This window comes from Malus domestica, chromosome 05 (assembly GCF_042453785.1).
Source record: "Malus domestica chromosome 05, GDT2T_hap1".
NCBI lineage: Eukaryota > Viridiplantae > Streptophyta > Magnoliopsida > Rosales > Rosaceae > Malus > Malus domestica.
In genome coordinates this window covers 26,739,278-26,755,227 of record NC_091665.1, presented here as the reverse complement: position 1 = coordinate 26,755,227, position 15,950 = coordinate 26,739,278, and the positions used below count along the sequence as shown (strand labels likewise).

The following is a 15,950-nucleotide window of genomic DNA, read 5'->3' as shown; positions in this document are numbered from 1 at the left end:
AAATCATCAGAGATTAAACAATAAAAAAATATAAAGACGAAATTGCGCATACTTTCAGCGCAGAAACAATCTGAATTCAAACGGAAGAAAGATTAAAACAGAAAGGTGGAAGACACGGCCAAATAAAAGAAATATATGAATCTTCACTAAAGGTGCTGTTTACTTTTAACATTAAAAACATTTTTATATTGAAAAGTCACTCTTGATACTATTCACTTACATATTTATTTTGTCATTTTCATTAAAATCAAAGTTTTTAAAGACTTTTCGTTAGTTTTCCTTATGGGAATCTTAACAAAACACTTATGGTACTATTCATTTCTAACGTTAAAAACATTTTTACCTTGAAAAATCACTCCTGATACTATTCACTTACACATTTATTTTTACCATAAAAAGTCACTCCTTGTACTATTCACTTTTAACGTTAAGGACATTTTTATTTTCTCATCTTTTCTTTAATTTTAGTATCTTTGCTCGTACAGCCTGATACCAATTTGGCGCATTTATATTCTCACTAATATAGACTATAGTTGAAGCAGCTGAATTAGTGCAAAAGATCCTGAAATTTGTAGTGAATTAAGCAACCTTATCTTCAGGTTTTAGAAGCCTAGGCTGAGAGGTGTTCCTTTCTCGGCTGCAGGCGCTCAAGTGCAAAAGTTAATAGCGTATTTGAAACGATCACCACATCTATTTCACTCGTCCAACTGAGTTTGGTTGCAAGTTGGCACGCCCACATTCATAAGAATGATGTAATTAGCACAGTAGTTACTCGCCCTGTGTGCCATGTAGGTCTAATAGTTTTTTATGGTCAACATTTTGGCATGCCCTGTGAAACCTAGTTCAAAACTACGAAGTTTATAACTATTGAAACTCACTATGTCAAGAAGAAAACATCGATGGAGGGAGAAAACATTGACAAATCAAACATCTACAAATCAGAAAATCATGTTTTCAGGCGCAGAACTGGCACATGACCCTCCAGCTGCAGTCACGCCAGATCCGGCAGCATGCCGAGAAGTGGAAATCAATCTCGGCGACTAGAAATTAATGGCGATGGCTATCACAAAGACTACTAAGCCCGCCAATTTTGGACTTCTAGAAGGGATGGTCAAGGAAGACAAGGACAAAGACGATGAGGCCTCGGACGTCCTTCCTAAAACCTATCTAACTCCATTTCAAGATTTTGAGAGCATAAATAATCTCTCTAGTGGCCAACAATGAGAAAAAAATTGTGGTAAGGACGAGAGTGTTAATTGGCTTATTTGATGCTCAATGCCTGAATTTAAGAGTTAACCCAATTGAGATCAGATGATACAAGGATCGGATTTGATAAACTTTCTGGCAATTCACCTTTTTCGGGATCTTCTATTACTCTATTAGCTTCTTTCTTCCAACGTCCAACGGAGGTCACTTCGCTCGAGTGTTTACCATCTATCCAAAGCTACCTAGACATAACAGGTGCAACTTTCATCTTTTCTACTAATGTGATATGCGATCTGAACCTTTGAATCCCTGGACTAATGTTCGAACGGTGCCGCACCCTAGCGGCTTGTGAACTATTTCACCTTGATCATACCTTTCATTAAACCATTGCAAAACGAATTGTCATTAGTGAGGGTCAAATGTCGTCGGAAGAGACATTTTGCAATCGCAAATACTTATTTCCAATGGGAAAAAGTCTTTGATCGGTGTTGGAAATTGTCCCATTGGAAATACTTTTTCTCAGACCATACATCGAAAATACTTTATTATCGATGCACAAGATTTGTCGTTAGGACTTAGTTTTTCGTCAGAAATGAATTTTCAAAATGGCAAAGTTATTTTATTTTTGACATGGAAATGTGGTCGCAAATATTTATATAGTTGTCAAAATTACTTTCCAAAAGACGACATATGCTTTTTGCGATGATGTTGTTTTGACCAAACAATTGTGTTGAAAAATCTTTTTCAAACAAAATAATCTCTAATTATGATACAAATATCAGAACAATTAGAAGCATACATAATGTGTGTATGTGTGAAAACAAACGTCAAATTCAAGATGATAGGGTGTATATCAGGCCTGTCCTTGTCTATGGAATTCATCAGTTTTAGATCACAATTCTATCACAATGAGATACACTTGTTGTAAACTAAAGCAAAGGCATGTTAGAAAATTGGAAAAGGATTCTCGTCGGATCTTTTTTCTGGGGATCCGGGGATCTTTTGATCATGACAGTTCATCGTATATCATGCGTTCATAAATCATTTTAAATTTTAAATTTAAATATAAATAATATCTAATTAAAAATAACTGCACAGTGTACGATGAACGATCATGATCTCAGAATTCCCGAATCCCCAGATGCTTTTCCTAAAAAAATTGCATATTATTGTACTAGTAAAACCTGAAAACGAGTGAAGAGAAGCTGCATCGTCCCATGTACCCCCATGTGCATATTATTGTTAAATGTTTTTCTATTGTTAGTCATCATTGTGTTTTCTCTCCTGTGTAGTGGAAAATGACAGCTCATTTCCCTCTGTCCGAGCTCTCTCAGCTATCAAAGTACGTAGTGTTTTGAGAGAGAGAGAGAGAGAGAGAGATCACGACTTCTCTCAGCTATCAAAGTACGTAGTGTTTTGAGAGAGAGAGAGAGAGAGATCACGACTTGAGGGGCTTGGTTGGGCACCAGGAAAAGAAAAGTGACCAACCGCTACTCCCAAGCGCGTTTCTTTATCATCTCATACCGCTCCCCTCATGTTTTCAGCACGCGTTTCTTCATTATCTCATACCGCGTTCCTCACGCTTTCACCTCCAAGCCTCCCACAATGATACAAGCCATTTACTTGGGACAAATTTTAAAAACTTTTTGTTTTCTCATATTTTCTTTAATCTCATAAAAAATACAAGTATATAGCGAAAATAACAACCCTCATTTTTCAGTATATACTATACTAGTACATGTTAGTTCATTTGATATTGTCTTCATTTTTTTTTTACTTACTTCAAAAAAAGGTTATTATCCATTCTTTACTTATCAAATTATAAAAAGAAAAAATACACGTGCTCGTTTCGATGTGCTTTTAAAATGACTGAAAGCGCTTTTGGTCAAAATGTTTTTGGAACCAATCCTTAGTAAAAATGAAAATAAATTCTGGAAAAGCACTTAAAGTTCTTCCTCTAGGAAGCACTTAAAGTGCTTCCTGGAAGAAGCACATAACTGGTGCTTCTTTGTAGAAAGCACTTTAAGTGCTTTTGAAACTAAAAAACATTTTCTCTAAAAGCACTTTCAGTCATCTTAAAAGCACATCCAAACGAGTCCTACATCATGTGCAGAATGATTATTTTGATATTGTCTTTCCTAATTTTATTGGATAATAATACTTAAGATTGTTGGATTAAAAGTCTGAATCATCTTCAATTCCACTTGCTTCATGATGGAAGGGTTAGTTGATTTTAAGTAAATTTATTATATAAATAAATTAGACTAAAAAAAAGAAACATAATAAAATAGTACCCATAAAAAACTTCAAAAATTCTTATAGAAATTGTTAACTTGATAAAGGAATTGGATTCGCTGAGGACCTTAGTGTCTGGAGCCTATAGATCAAATCATTTGGGTCACTGATTGATGTGTAAAAGAAATCAGAATCGTTGATTTTGTGCGATAGGTCAAGAAAATAAGTTAATGGGGACCGTTGAATTCAATTTGTGGGGCCCAAATGAATTGATCCCTAGGCTTTGGACACTAAGGTCCGGAACGGATCCAATTCCAACCAATACCATGCAAACCATTCAAGCCGAAAAATCAAGCCAACCAAATAGATCGGGCCCATCCTATCCTATCCAAGCAAATCACCGAGTACAAGAATACTCCTCACCTACCATAACAACTATCACTGTTACTAACCACCATTTTCCAATTCCGTAATCATTACATACGGACCTTTTCTCAATCCATTGTGCCTACTTCACAAATCAAATGCCAAATTGTACTCAATATATATCATAAGAAAATTCATGACATTCACATATGCCAAGTTATTGTACTTGTTTTTATAAGAAAAGCTGCTAGCCCTTATGAAGCATACAAGTAAATATCAAGCCTACAAGTTTGCAATGTCAAACATATAAGCCAATGCCAAACCTACGATATTAAGCCTACAAGCCAAAACCAAGCTACAAGCAGTGCATAAAATAATGGGTAATGCTAAGGAGACTAAATTTGTAGATAAAATTTGCAAACTAAATTATGTGTTATCAAATGAATGAGCACGTTTATCAATGCTTAAGTTATAATTCAATTATCAACTTCTATGTTATTTAGTTTACAAAATTTTGTCTACAAATTTAGTTTTCCTATCATTACCCTACGATAATCCAAACACCTAGTCCAAACAAGCCACTTATTGACCAATTTTAAAAATAAAAATTAAAAAAAAAATCTCCAAGCACTTTCGATTGAGTACCTTTTTATAATTTCTAGAAATAAGAACAAACACTACAAAATCATGGAGTGCTAAGAATATAATCCTTCACTATTGGAGATTGCCTAAAGATTTGGAATTGTCTTTTTGAGCAAAAGTGACAAATGAACATGTTAGCGTGTTGTATGTTTATTTCTAGTCTACACCTGTTTTTGAGAAATTCAGCAGAGACCTAAAACCTATTTGTGTCATGAGCAATGATCCCTGAAATAACTAGTTTTTAGCAAAATGCGTGCTTACATTTACTAAATTTTGGACATTTAATTTTAAGTGATGCACCATTATTTTGTATTTTAGCCTTATCGAACATTGTTTTGTTGCAGGCAGAGATAGCCAGACAAGAAGCAAGGTTGAAAATAGAGAAAGAAAACCTTGTCAAAGAGAAAAGCTTTCTAATGGGAACTGCATCGAATCGAGATAATCAAGACGGAGAACTTGAAATCACTGTCAGTGGTGAAAAGTATCGGTGTCTCAGGTTTGTAAAGGCAAAGAAATGAGGCATTTGAAGGGTGGGATAAAAAAAGAAGCGTATAGCCTAGATTACATCTGATCTTTTTCTTGCTTTTTGGCAAACTTCATTCTTTGTATGAATGCTCCAATTCTGTACATCGTGACATCCAATTGCAACTAGTTAGCGTTGTTATGATTGCTTCTTAACGTCAAAACCCTAATCTCCATACCTAAAGAGCTGCATGATTGTTTAATTAATTCTTCTGTAATTTGTTGTAACATGCTGCAACCTACATTGTTTCTGATTAAGGTGGTTTAAGACAATCATTTTAATCAAAATTGTGTTCGCAAACATTGTTTCGATCCATTTTGATCTCAACCTTGGTTGTGTGATTTTGTTTATACTTGGTAAATGTCTCGGTGTGAACAAGAGATTTTGTTCATTCTTGCATGACACAGAACCGAGTACAATAGTATTCTAGAATTCATACAGCCAACATTACTTAATGAAAAAAAGCTTTGTTGTTGTTGGTAAAAGTGCATTCTTGGATAATAAGAATATGAGGCTTGCGTCACGTATGAGCCTTGTAGAGTAAACGCGTTCGGTTGCTTGGACACAATAAGATGGATAAATTGTAATGTGCTCTGCTCTAGCTCGTGTTTGGTGAACGTTTAATTGCAAGAACGTAAATTATTAAATTGGATTAACAACATATTGTATCTTACAAGTCTCCTCTAAGCGAATCTATAGGACTGTATTGGGCTACAAACAAAATAAACCCCTAGAAAATAGGGAAAAACCAACTAAATCCATAGCATACCCACGTTCCTTGTTCTCCCCGATATAATTTGCAGGTTGTCCACTTCGGTTTTGTTGTACTGTTTTTACAAGAGTTAGTGGGTGTTATAGGGACCAATAACAACTAGCCACCTAACATGGATTGATGGGAAGACAAGCCCATCTTGATTAAAGGTAACCGTTTGATGGGTTAATGGGCAAATCAAACGGTTGACTAGTGATGTAGTGGGAGAGGGAGGGAGTTAACAACAGTTATTCTTCATCCAAACTCCCGCCCTTTTTCAATTACTGGGAAGTTTTCTCCCACAAAACACTCACACTCGCAACTCACAACTGCAAATTAGCATAGTTCGAGTGAAAGAGAAGATCAATCGCTTCGTTCCGAAAAAATGGGCAATTCGAGCCTCGAGTTCTTGGACGTCAGACTGCTCTTTTTGCTGTCCATGTTTTGCATGGCAAGTGGTTTCGGTACAGGAGTCAAAGCAGAAGGAAGAAGCCTCTTGCAGCATCACAACAAGGCTAAGAGCTCTAATCTTTTCAACGTCAAGAGCTTCGGTGCCCGAGCAGACGGCCGAACTGATGATAGCGATGTTCGATCCCAGTTGCTTGACTTGCTTCACATTACCCTCTTTTAACTTTTCAGTTTTCTTCGAAACTCAAAAAAACCCTTTTTTTTATCGAACTTACTAGCTTCATATTTCGGCATTTGTGTTTGTTTGATGTAGACATTGTAGTTTTTAGCTCTACATTTTTGTAATTTCAGGCATTCACAGCGACATGGAAGGAGGCATGCCAGTCCACAGGTAGAGTCCACCTTATAATACCGAAAGGTACTTACACGATCGGCCCTCTGAAATTCTCCGGCCCCTGCGTAAATGTTACGTCTCTGAATTTTCGTGTGAAGGCAAGAAGACTATTTTTCTATGATTTATGATCTCCATCTGCTACAGACTTTTTATATGATTATTACATTTTTTACGACTGATTTTTAGAGTTGAATTGCTAGCAGGGTTACTTGAAGGCTACAACTGACTTGCGCAAGTATGGATCGGGTGGTGGTTGGATTGAATTCGCGTGGATGAAAGGGCTAACCTTGACCGGAGGTGGAACCTTTGATGGCCGAGGGGCTCACGCCTGGCCTCACAACAAGTGCATCACCAACTCCAACTGCAAACTTCTTCCAACTGTATGTTCTACAGCTTCCTCTCTGTCGTAAATTCTACATCAGTTTTATTTTAGCTAATTCAAAATCATTTTCTCTGTCTCAGAACTTGAAATTTGTGGCACTTAACAAGACAGTTATCCGCGGCTTAACTTCCGTGAACAGCAAGTTCTTTCACATAGCTCTTGTAGAATGTCACAACTTCAAAGGTAGCAGGCTCAAGATTTCAGCGCCGGAAACTAGCCCTAACACAGATGGAATCCACATCGAGCGAAGCTCTAGCGTCTACTTCTCTTCGTCGCGCATTGCTACTGGTGATGACTGCATCTCAGTTGGACAAGGAAACTCTCAGGTCACCATAACAAGCATCACTTGTGGACCTGGTCATGGCATCAGGTGCATACTTTTGAAATTCTGTGTTTCTGGTGTCTTTGTTTGTGTAACGAAACATTTATGGTACAATGCTAACTTTAACTAATTATATTTTTGCATCACAATTTTAGTGTGGGAAGTCTAGGAAAATATCCGGACGAAAGAGATGTCAGCGGGCTTGTAGTGAAGGACTGCACCATGACAGGCACCACCAATGGAATTAGGATCAAGACATGGGCTAACTCTCCAGGAAGCAGCGCTGCCACGAATATGACATTCGAAAACATTGTCATGAACAACGTGACTAATCCGATCATAATCGATCAGTCCTATTGTCCATTCACCGCTTGCACTTCCAAGGTAACCAAATTGCACGAGAGAAACTTCCATGGAACATGTTGCATACCTCTTTCCTTTATTTCTACTTTTGAGTTTTCAGTTCGAATAAGATGCCATCGTGTAAAAACTGCAGGCACCATCTAGAGTGAAGCTGAGTGACATATACTTCAAGAACATAAGAGGAACTTCGTCGTCAGAGATGGCAGTGTTACTTGAATGCAGCAAAGGGATTCCATGCCAGAATATTTTCCTTGAAGATGTTCACTTGGATTTGTCATCCGGAGAGAAACAAGCCACTTCAAGTTGCAGTAATGTTAAAGCTAAATTTATTGGCACCCAAATCCCACCACCTTGTACTTAATAAGTTGCTTGTTACTTGTTATGGGTGGATTGAGTAATTTTAATGGTTTCCACTTAAAATTTGATGTTTGGACTTCAATTATGTTTCACAAACACTGCAATTCCACGAAGAATTTAAAGTTTTTCTTTCATTGGTGACTAATTAGCAGTTTTTCTTAATGTTGTATTTATCACATTACTTTTGTTTTCCCGTCCAAAAAGGTCACACAGTGGTCATTATATGTTATTTGTAAATTTTTCTTTCTTAATGTTATTGATTATTTTTATTTTTCATAACGAGCACTAAATAAATTAGATATAGACGATTTGGTTGATTTACATGACCTTCAAACAAGTCAAATTGAGCTATCTTAGTTGCAACTTGTTTCGTACTCCGTTTGAAATTTTACCTTTATCAATGTAAAATCAAACAAAATGGCTCCAATCAATTTGATTCGGCTTGTCTGAATGAACAAATAACTACGTAAAGAAACAAATAGACAGATGAATGATATTCACATTCTTTTCTCTCCATGCATTCATAATTATTTGTAACATTTATATTGAATAGATCTAAATAAGAATGCATAGAAATAAATAAACAATGGTGCGTCGGAGAAGAAAATTGAGATAATGAGAACGAAAATTATATTCCAAAAAAAAAAGAAAAAAGGAAAGAACAGAAGATTCGCTTATAATATCCTCGTGTGTTATTTTCATTGGGCTCATATACACGCATTGTGAAGCACTGTCGGGTTTTGTCCCGTTGCCGAGTGCATAAAAAGGGACTCCGGTTATTACAAGAAGTGGAAATTCGAGAGAGAAGAAGATGGAGAGCGCATCAGAAATGGTGGCATTTCCACTGCTGACGACGCCGATCGAATCCAACTACAGAGCCTGCACCATCCCCTACAGATTTCCCTCCGACAACCCCCGCAAGCCCACGCCGACTGAGCTCTCCTGGATCGACCTCTTCTACAACTCCACCCCCTCCTTCAAGTAATCATCCTCATCCTCTCCCTAACCTCCATCATAAACCTTATTTTCTTCGGTTTTTCGTTAATGGGTGTGATTGGCTGTCGGCAGGAAAAGAGCTGAGTCCGACGCTTCGGTTGCCGACGCTCCGGCCAGAGCTGAGAAATTTGCTCAAAGGTACATACTTTTACTGATTGTTTTGCGATGAGTGAATTGGGTTTTCGGAACTGCCTTCAATCTGTTTGTGTTTTTGCCTGAAAGGTACACTGAGATACTGGAGGACTTGAAGAAGGATCCTGAGAGTCACGGCGGCCCGCCGGATTGCATTGTAAGCTCGAAATTTTGATTTGAGTTGATTTTTCACTTTCTATTATGTTGTAGTCATGATTTATCGCGGCATCGTTTTCTTAGCATTGAAGTTTCTTTTCTTTTTTTCTCTGCTTTGTTTGGGAAATCCAGCTTCTTTGCAGACTTCGGGAGCAAGTTCTTAGGGAGTTGGGATTCCAAGATATATTCAAGAAAGTCAAGGTGGGTACTTTTTAGCTGTTATTGGACGCTTTATTAGTCCATTGATGTAGATAATTGATTGACTTGGAGTTCGGAATTGCGATCATGATTAAACTCTTCAGGATGAAGAGAATGCCAAGGCAATATCCCTGTTTGAGAATGTAGTGGATCTTAATGATGCTATTGAAGATGAAGTCAAGCGGGTAGAGAATCTGATTAGAGGAATATTTGCCGGAAATATATTTGATCTTGGTTCTGCACAGGTACGTGATTTTTTGCTGTAGAACTAGTAAAAATTGGATACCCATCTACTTAGATTTGGTGGCATCAAACTGATTCTAAGGATTTGCATGATAAATTGGTTTTTGTAACACCACTTCCTGTTATTAAAGTGATACATCATAGTATTCCATTGGAAACTACTTGACATTTACCTTCTTTTTTTTTTTTTTTTGCTTTCTTGAAGCTCGCAGAAGTTTTCTCAAAGGATGGTATGTCCTTTTTAGCTAGTTGTCAAAACCTTGTCCCTCGACCTTGGGTTATCGATGACTTGGACGCTTTCAAATTAAAATGGACCAAGAAATCTTGGAAAAAGGCAAGTTCCGTTTCTATGTTATAGTAACTATCTCTGTAAGAATTTATGCCATTGTAGATTCTTCTTGTTCATTAACCACTTATCTCTTTGTCTTCACAGGCTGTTATTTTTGTTGACAATTCTGGTGCTGATATTATCTTGGGTATTTTGCCATTTGCCCGAGAGTTACTCCGGCGTGGGACACAGGTTTGCTGTCCTTATGTTCAATGCAACTGGTTCTTAGGGTACAAACCCCAGAAATTCTTCTAGTATTCCTTCTTTCTCTAAGAACAATATATGTATTCTTGTGCATGTGTTTGTAAAGTTGGTTCTCCCTGCCAAATAATAAAAGGCATGAATTATATTATGAGTGCTGATGCTTTTCCTTTTCCACAAATTTAAAATTGCTTTCATTACCACTCTTTGAATGAGTTGCCTTGGTGAGCCTATTTTCACATGATTACCTCTTATTGTGCAGGTTGTGTTGGCAGCTAATGACTTGCCTTCTATCAACGACGTAACTTACACTGAACTGATTGAGATTATATCAAGGGTAACAGAAAATTTTAGAATATTGTTTACTTAGGTTCTTGGTTTCACATCATCTTTTCGAAAATGAAAAATCTTGGTTGACACTTGAAACTGATAGTATAAGTGGCATTTACCAGTTGAAGGACAAAAACGGACAGCTCAAGGGTGTTGATACTTCAAAGCTTTTGATTGCTAATTCAGGCAATGATTTGCCGGTAATGGAGTTGAAGTTCTTATTTTGTCATCAGATTAAACTTGGAGTCCATTGTTGTTGTAGTTGTATAACATTAGCCTCTTTGACTTCTCAATTCCTCGTAGGTTATTGATCTTTCAAGAGTGTCACAAGAGCTTGCCCACCTGGCAAGTGATGCAGACCTAGTTATTTTGGAAGGAATGGTAAAAATCTAAAAACCTTCTTGGATTATTACTGTCTTTGGCTCTTAATTGAAAAGTTGAACTGATTACTTGATGTCGAAGATGAAGTCATGTATGATGTATAATTGGAAGTGAAAGTGTATGAAGTATACTGTATAAATTGGCATAAATGGTTGCTAAGAATGGTATATTGTCAGAGAGTTCTATAAGATTTGTTGCATATTTTGAGATGATGCAGTCTTGACTCTTCATTGTTTTAACGTAACATAAATTGCTTTTGACAGGGCCGTGGGATAGAGACAAATCTTTATGCACAATTTAAGTGCGATTCCCTTAAGATTGGGATGGTAATGCTTCGACTCCAATTGTTGTATGCTTCTAATGACTACTTCAGTTAATGAGCATTTCTTGTTGCGGTATACTAATCGTGTGCAACTTCTGTTTGCTTCTCCTCTTCTTTATTCCAGGTGAAACATCCAGAGGTTGCCCAGTTTCTAGGAGGAAGGCTCTATGACTGCGTCTTCAAATACAACGAAGTTTTGTTGAGTTGATTATGTGGATTGTTGAGTAGATGAAGTATTAGGTCTTATAGCTATTTCAAGAGCTTATATGTTTGAACTTCAAAAGTCATCCCTCCTTATGAATAACCATAGCGACTATTAGGCGTGGTTACGATTATTATCCCATAACGGTTATGTTTTCAGGTGAATTTTATGCATCTCTGCACACAATCAACCTGTCTGTACTGTAGTTTCGATATGAAATAAGAAATTTCTTTTCTTAATCAGCTGACCTGATGACATTGTGTTTAATTCGATACATGAAAGAGTGAAAAATACATGATAGAAGTGCTTTTACTATAAAAGCTTTTGGTCACCAGGGACATCCAAATCAACATATCATTTCTTTTTGGTAGGATATGAAGCCATCTTGTTAATGCCACAGATTCCTTCTGGTTTCCCTGTGCTCCTCTTCATCCTTATGTATCCCTTTTCTCCCCACTTTGGCCCCCATGAGTTCTTCACAATGATGTAATCTAACCCATCCTGAGTCCCATATCCGACGGCTGCTACACCGTGGTCTAGTTCAGTTCCGCAACGCCCGTTGAAGACACCCTGCACAACCAACAATCCATCCCATGATTAGTAAATAATTAATGTGTTTTAGGCATTGATTAAATTGTGTATGAACATTAGCTCACCCCGCTATAGAACTGGAAATCTCTGCTGGAGGCCTCAATGGCTACGCTGAGAGGCTGGTTTGCGAGTGCCTTGAGGAGAGCCTGCTCGTTGTTTTCAGGCACGTCATGGTAACCGGAGATAGTCACTAAATCCGAGTCTGCCTGAGGATAACAAAATCAAATGTAAGATTAAGAACAGCAACGATCCGCTGACAGCTAAATTTTGATCTGAAAATATATGTTTTACCTTCTTTTCCGCACAAGTTCCTTCGTCCATAATGTAGGGGTAATCATCCTCCTTGTGGAGGCCACCGTTGGAGATTATGAACTCGAATGCATAATCCATCAAGCCTCCATTGCAGCCATTGTTGAATGATTTGTCACAATCTATCAGCTGCTGCTCAGACAGAGATGTTAGGCTTCCTGTGACTATCTGGTTTATGCCCTCAACTGCAGCAACAGTGGAAAATGCCCAACAGCTACCTGCATTTTTACCATCATAACTCATTTTTTAAAGAGAGAGAGGGTAATTTTCACTCTACATCGACTGCTACTGAGGAGCTAATCTCGTCTAATCCTCTTATGCTGATATAAAAAAAAGAAGAGAGATAGAGAGAGAGAGAGGGTAATTTGCACTCTACATCGACTGTTACCGAGGAGCTAATCTCGCCTAATCCTCTTATGCTCATATAAGAGAGAGAGAGAGAGAGAGAGAGAGAGAGAGAGAGAGAGAGAGAGATTCACATACCACATGAACCTTGGTTCTTGATGGAGGTTACAGCTCCTTTCTTTCGCCAGTCCACGGATTTGGGCAATGCCTCTACATCAAAATCGCGGTAACTGAACTCTCCAGTGGAATCTCTCCTTCTGGGGAACTCAGCCTTGAGACCCAAGTACTTGCTCTTGAACTCCTCATGGCTCAAGTCAGCAAACTCATTCACAGCAAGCCAGTAGCTATCGACATCGAGGTTCTTGTTCCTCTCATCAATGTGCTTCACATTGTCTCTGAAAATCTCAAACCTATGCAGCTTCTCCTCCATGCTCTCATAAATCTTTCCATGCTTCGATATCCACTTCTCGAAGAGCATGATGAACTTGTCCATGCAGGTCAAGTCCTCGGGAGAATATCCCACGATCGAGAACTCGTGAGCAAGAGCAGAACCGAGAAAAAGAGGCACAAGGAAGGCGAGAAGCGAAATCTTCGAAAAAGCCATTTTTCGGGAGGGGAGAATGAGAAAGGTAAAGAGAGGAAGAGATGAATGGATGAATGTGAGGGAGGGAGGGGAGGGAGTGGATTTATATAGTGTTTGATATTGTGATGAGGTTGCTTTCGAGAGAAGTGGTTGGAGTTTTTTTTTCTACAAACACTGATTCTTTACGGTTGGTTGTTTTGGGCAGGCTTTTGTCCCAAGCATGCTCATTTGTTTAAGCATAAGCCTTCAAGGAAATATGATTTCACTTGCATGGGTGAAAGTTGCTTGCTAGCCGCCCTTGGTCTCTAAACAGAGCTATGATCTACATTCATTTCTCTTAGTCCCCCTTTTTACTCGATTCGCGAGAGCTCCCGTACAACAGTTAATATTAGCGAGAAACACTTTGATAATCAAACTATAGATAGAAAAAAAAAAAATCCTCACTAACAATTAATGTTAGGTGTAATAACAGTTGAGTTGAGTCCATTGCTCGTAAATGTTACAAGCTTTTTTTCCTAGTAGTTTTTTGGTCAATTATTTTCTGAAGTGGTTGGAATTATACACCATTTTTTACTGTTGTCCAAGATCAAACTTGAAGCTTTAGACTCCTGAATCCTTGACGTTTAGTCATGAGGAGCTCTCACCTTGTGAAGAATGAGTGAGGAGGAAGATGTTCTATGTCACAATTTGCAAGTTGGTAACTGTCTCAATTCTTTATTTTTCAAATTTGATAATTACCTTTTTGTCAAGTTGGTTACATCAGCAGCAATCACAACGAAAGGCAAATATCGATCCAAGAAATTCTACAAGAAATTTGAAGTATCTATCGAAAACTCGAACCTTGAACTCACCAATATTGAACGAATTGAACACAAATTACAGGAGAAGAGTACGTTCCTTGTCAACCTAATCTGAATTTTGAATAAGTATTCAAGACATCTGTGGAAAAATTGAATAGAGCAAAGACAAGAATTGTCTAACATAATCCTTTACACTGACTGTAGAACTAGGAGGAGATGGCGAAATGAGGTCGTCATTACCTAACCTTCCCAATTGAATGCAGATAAACCGCAACCGAGACAACGCTGGAAACAAGAAAGAAGCATAGATCAACTATTGTATTTCTCAAGATGGCAAAATTGACGTTTGCCTTACTTTTATTGTGAAAAATGGAAACAATTAGATGAGTGATGGTTTAGAAAATATCAATTAGACTACAAACACCTACAGTCTACTCATTTTGGACCAAATTGTCAAAAATATCTTTTGACGAGTTGATAATGGCCAAGCCACTGCCAACCCAATGCATTTGTCATGTCACATGATGACAGAATTGAATGGGTCTCTATGACTCAACTAATTGACGATAAAAGTATAGAACGTAGATGATTCGTGTGAGCAGAGGAAACTTACGTTGAGCCGAGGAAAAAGGCGAGGGATAGGTGAAAGCCAAATAGAAACACAGAAACAACTGCTGTAAGAAGCATTGCCACTGAAGTAGAATACACCTGCAGAAAGTAGCTGAATTAAGATCGGAATTTCATACAATGCCAGGAAACGTTCAAGGTGCAATTCCAACAAATATCTAATAATTTTAAAACCCAATATACGTGAAATGCATATTAACACATGACGATGCACAAGTAGGAAACGTTCAAGATGCGATTCCAACAAATGTAAATAATTTTTAAACCCAATATGGTGAAATGCATATTAACACATGAAGATGCACAAGTAGGCCATTACAAAAATTTAAAAGACAGCAGCCCCGAAAACCCCTCCACTTCCCCGTTATTTCACTTTTTCACGTAAGTAAATCAAATTAAATTAAATAATTTTGTAATGGTATGCCTAGGGATAATTGTAGTACATTATAAAGAAGCATGAAAAAGTACTAGTGAATGCTTCCCCAAAATCAAAGTTGTAATTCCATGTCTTACCTTCACAATATTATCAGCATACTTCATAACCATAGACACAGCAATACCACTGCAAAGGAAACAAATATAAGCAATCGAATAGAAGCACACAGGGCAAATGAGAGGGAATATGCATAACAAGCAAAAAGCTACTGATAAACTCATAAGCCAAAGAGGATACATAATGTACCTGAGTGCATGGTTGAAAATCATGAGAACTGTAATAAAAGAGTATCCATGGAAGAATCCCCTGAATTTAGAAGAACAACTGATAAATATAATAATCCAGGTATAATTTTTAAAAACCGGTAGGCAGAAGCACATTTTCAAGGGCAGGAACTTTTAGCAATGAAGACAAAAATAACTGGTAAAGCAATGGACCCAACAAAGGAGAATAATCAGAAATGGAAAAAAAAAGATTAAATTACTTGTTCATCACTGCATCAAAATCTTGAACCACTATAGCAACAGCATTGAAGACCATTCCAAAGACGTACAACCAGAAGTTCTGCACATTTATATTCCTTGCAGGACGCTTTTTCATTATGGCCTGCCAATATTATTCAAAATATTTCGTCAACCAGAGTATTCTAAAAGCCATTAGCGACAAATCTAAACCCAAATTTTGATAAAGTTGAGTATGCTGGGTAAACTATTTGCACATTATGTGATGCTTTAAGCATGAAGCGGAGAACAAGCTGTTTACTTAAAAAGTCACCTCAGTGTATACTCCTGCAAAACCACTTAAAAGTGCCATCACCTGTT

General features: G+C 37.6%; 4 protein-coding genes across 6 annotated transcripts in view; 2 read left to right on the top strand and 2 right to left on the bottom strand.

Annotated features, from left to right (window-relative positions):
• The first annotated feature begins 5,958 nt into the window (after positions 1-5,958).
• Positions 5,959-8,071, top strand: LOC103421078 (exopolygalacturonase). Its single transcript, XM_070821636.1, has 5 exons — positions 5,959-6,623; positions 6,729-6,905; positions 6,988-7,277; positions 7,385-7,613; positions 7,726-8,071. The coding sequence occupies exons 2-5, from the start codon at positions 6,798-6,800 to the stop codon at positions 7,951-7,953; spliced, it is 855 nt and encodes a 284-aa protein (XP_070677737.1). The 5' UTR covers positions 5,959-6,623; positions 6,729-6,797; the 3' UTR covers positions 7,954-8,071.
• A 473-nt stretch (positions 8,072-8,544) lies between these two features.
• On the top strand, positions 8,545-11,677 carry LOC103421061 (damage-control phosphatase At2g17340-like). Of its 2 annotated transcripts, none has more exons than XM_008359095.4 (12): positions 8,545-8,930; positions 9,018-9,083; positions 9,168-9,234; positions 9,366-9,434; positions 9,536-9,676; positions 9,880-10,008; positions 10,108-10,194; positions 10,466-10,540; positions 10,656-10,733; positions 10,837-10,914; positions 11,178-11,240; positions 11,361-11,677. In XM_008359095.4, the coding sequence occupies exons 1-12, from the start codon at positions 8,761-8,763 to the stop codon at positions 11,442-11,444; spliced, it is 1,107 nt and encodes a 368-aa protein (XP_008357317.1). In that variant the 5' UTR covers positions 8,545-8,760; the 3' UTR covers positions 11,445-11,677. The 2 variants fall into 2 exon arrangements, with proteins under 2 accessions (XP_008357317.1, XP_028958129.1); XM_029102296.2 differs by having other exon boundaries at positions 8,650-8,930; positions 10,170-10,232.
• Positions 11,645-13,350, bottom strand: LOC103421060 (cysteine protease XCP1-like). The gene is made up of 4 exons (XM_008359094.4): positions 12,822-13,350; positions 12,321-12,556; positions 12,095-12,235; positions 11,645-12,008 (listed from the first exon to the last, which is right to left on the bottom strand). The coding sequence occupies exons 1-4, from the start codon at positions 13,285-13,287 to the stop codon at positions 11,793-11,795; spliced, it is 1,059 nt and encodes a 352-aa protein (XP_008357316.3). The 5' UTR covers positions 13,288-13,350; the 3' UTR covers positions 11,645-11,792.
• Positions 13,351-14,086: 736 nt separating this feature from the next.
• LOC103440923 (CMP-sialic acid transporter 2-like) overlaps positions 14,087-15,950 on the bottom strand; it is a 53,094-nt gene continuing 51,230 nt past the window's right edge. For both annotated transcript variants that reach the window (XM_070822490.1, XM_029102297.2), the window contains exons 9-14: positions 15,904-15,945; positions 15,614-15,735; positions 15,376-15,435; positions 15,207-15,255; positions 14,680-14,774; positions 14,087-14,351 (exon numbers count right to left, since the gene is read on the bottom strand). In XM_070822490.1, coding sequence (XP_070678591.1) covers positions 14,303-14,351; positions 14,680-14,774; positions 15,207-15,255; positions 15,376-15,435; positions 15,614-15,735; positions 15,904-15,945 — 417 coding nt within the window. In that variant the 3' untranslated portion in view covers positions 14,087-14,302. The remainder of the gene's footprint in view (positions 14,352-14,679; positions 14,775-15,206; positions 15,256-15,375; positions 15,436-15,613; positions 15,736-15,903; positions 15,946-15,950) is intronic.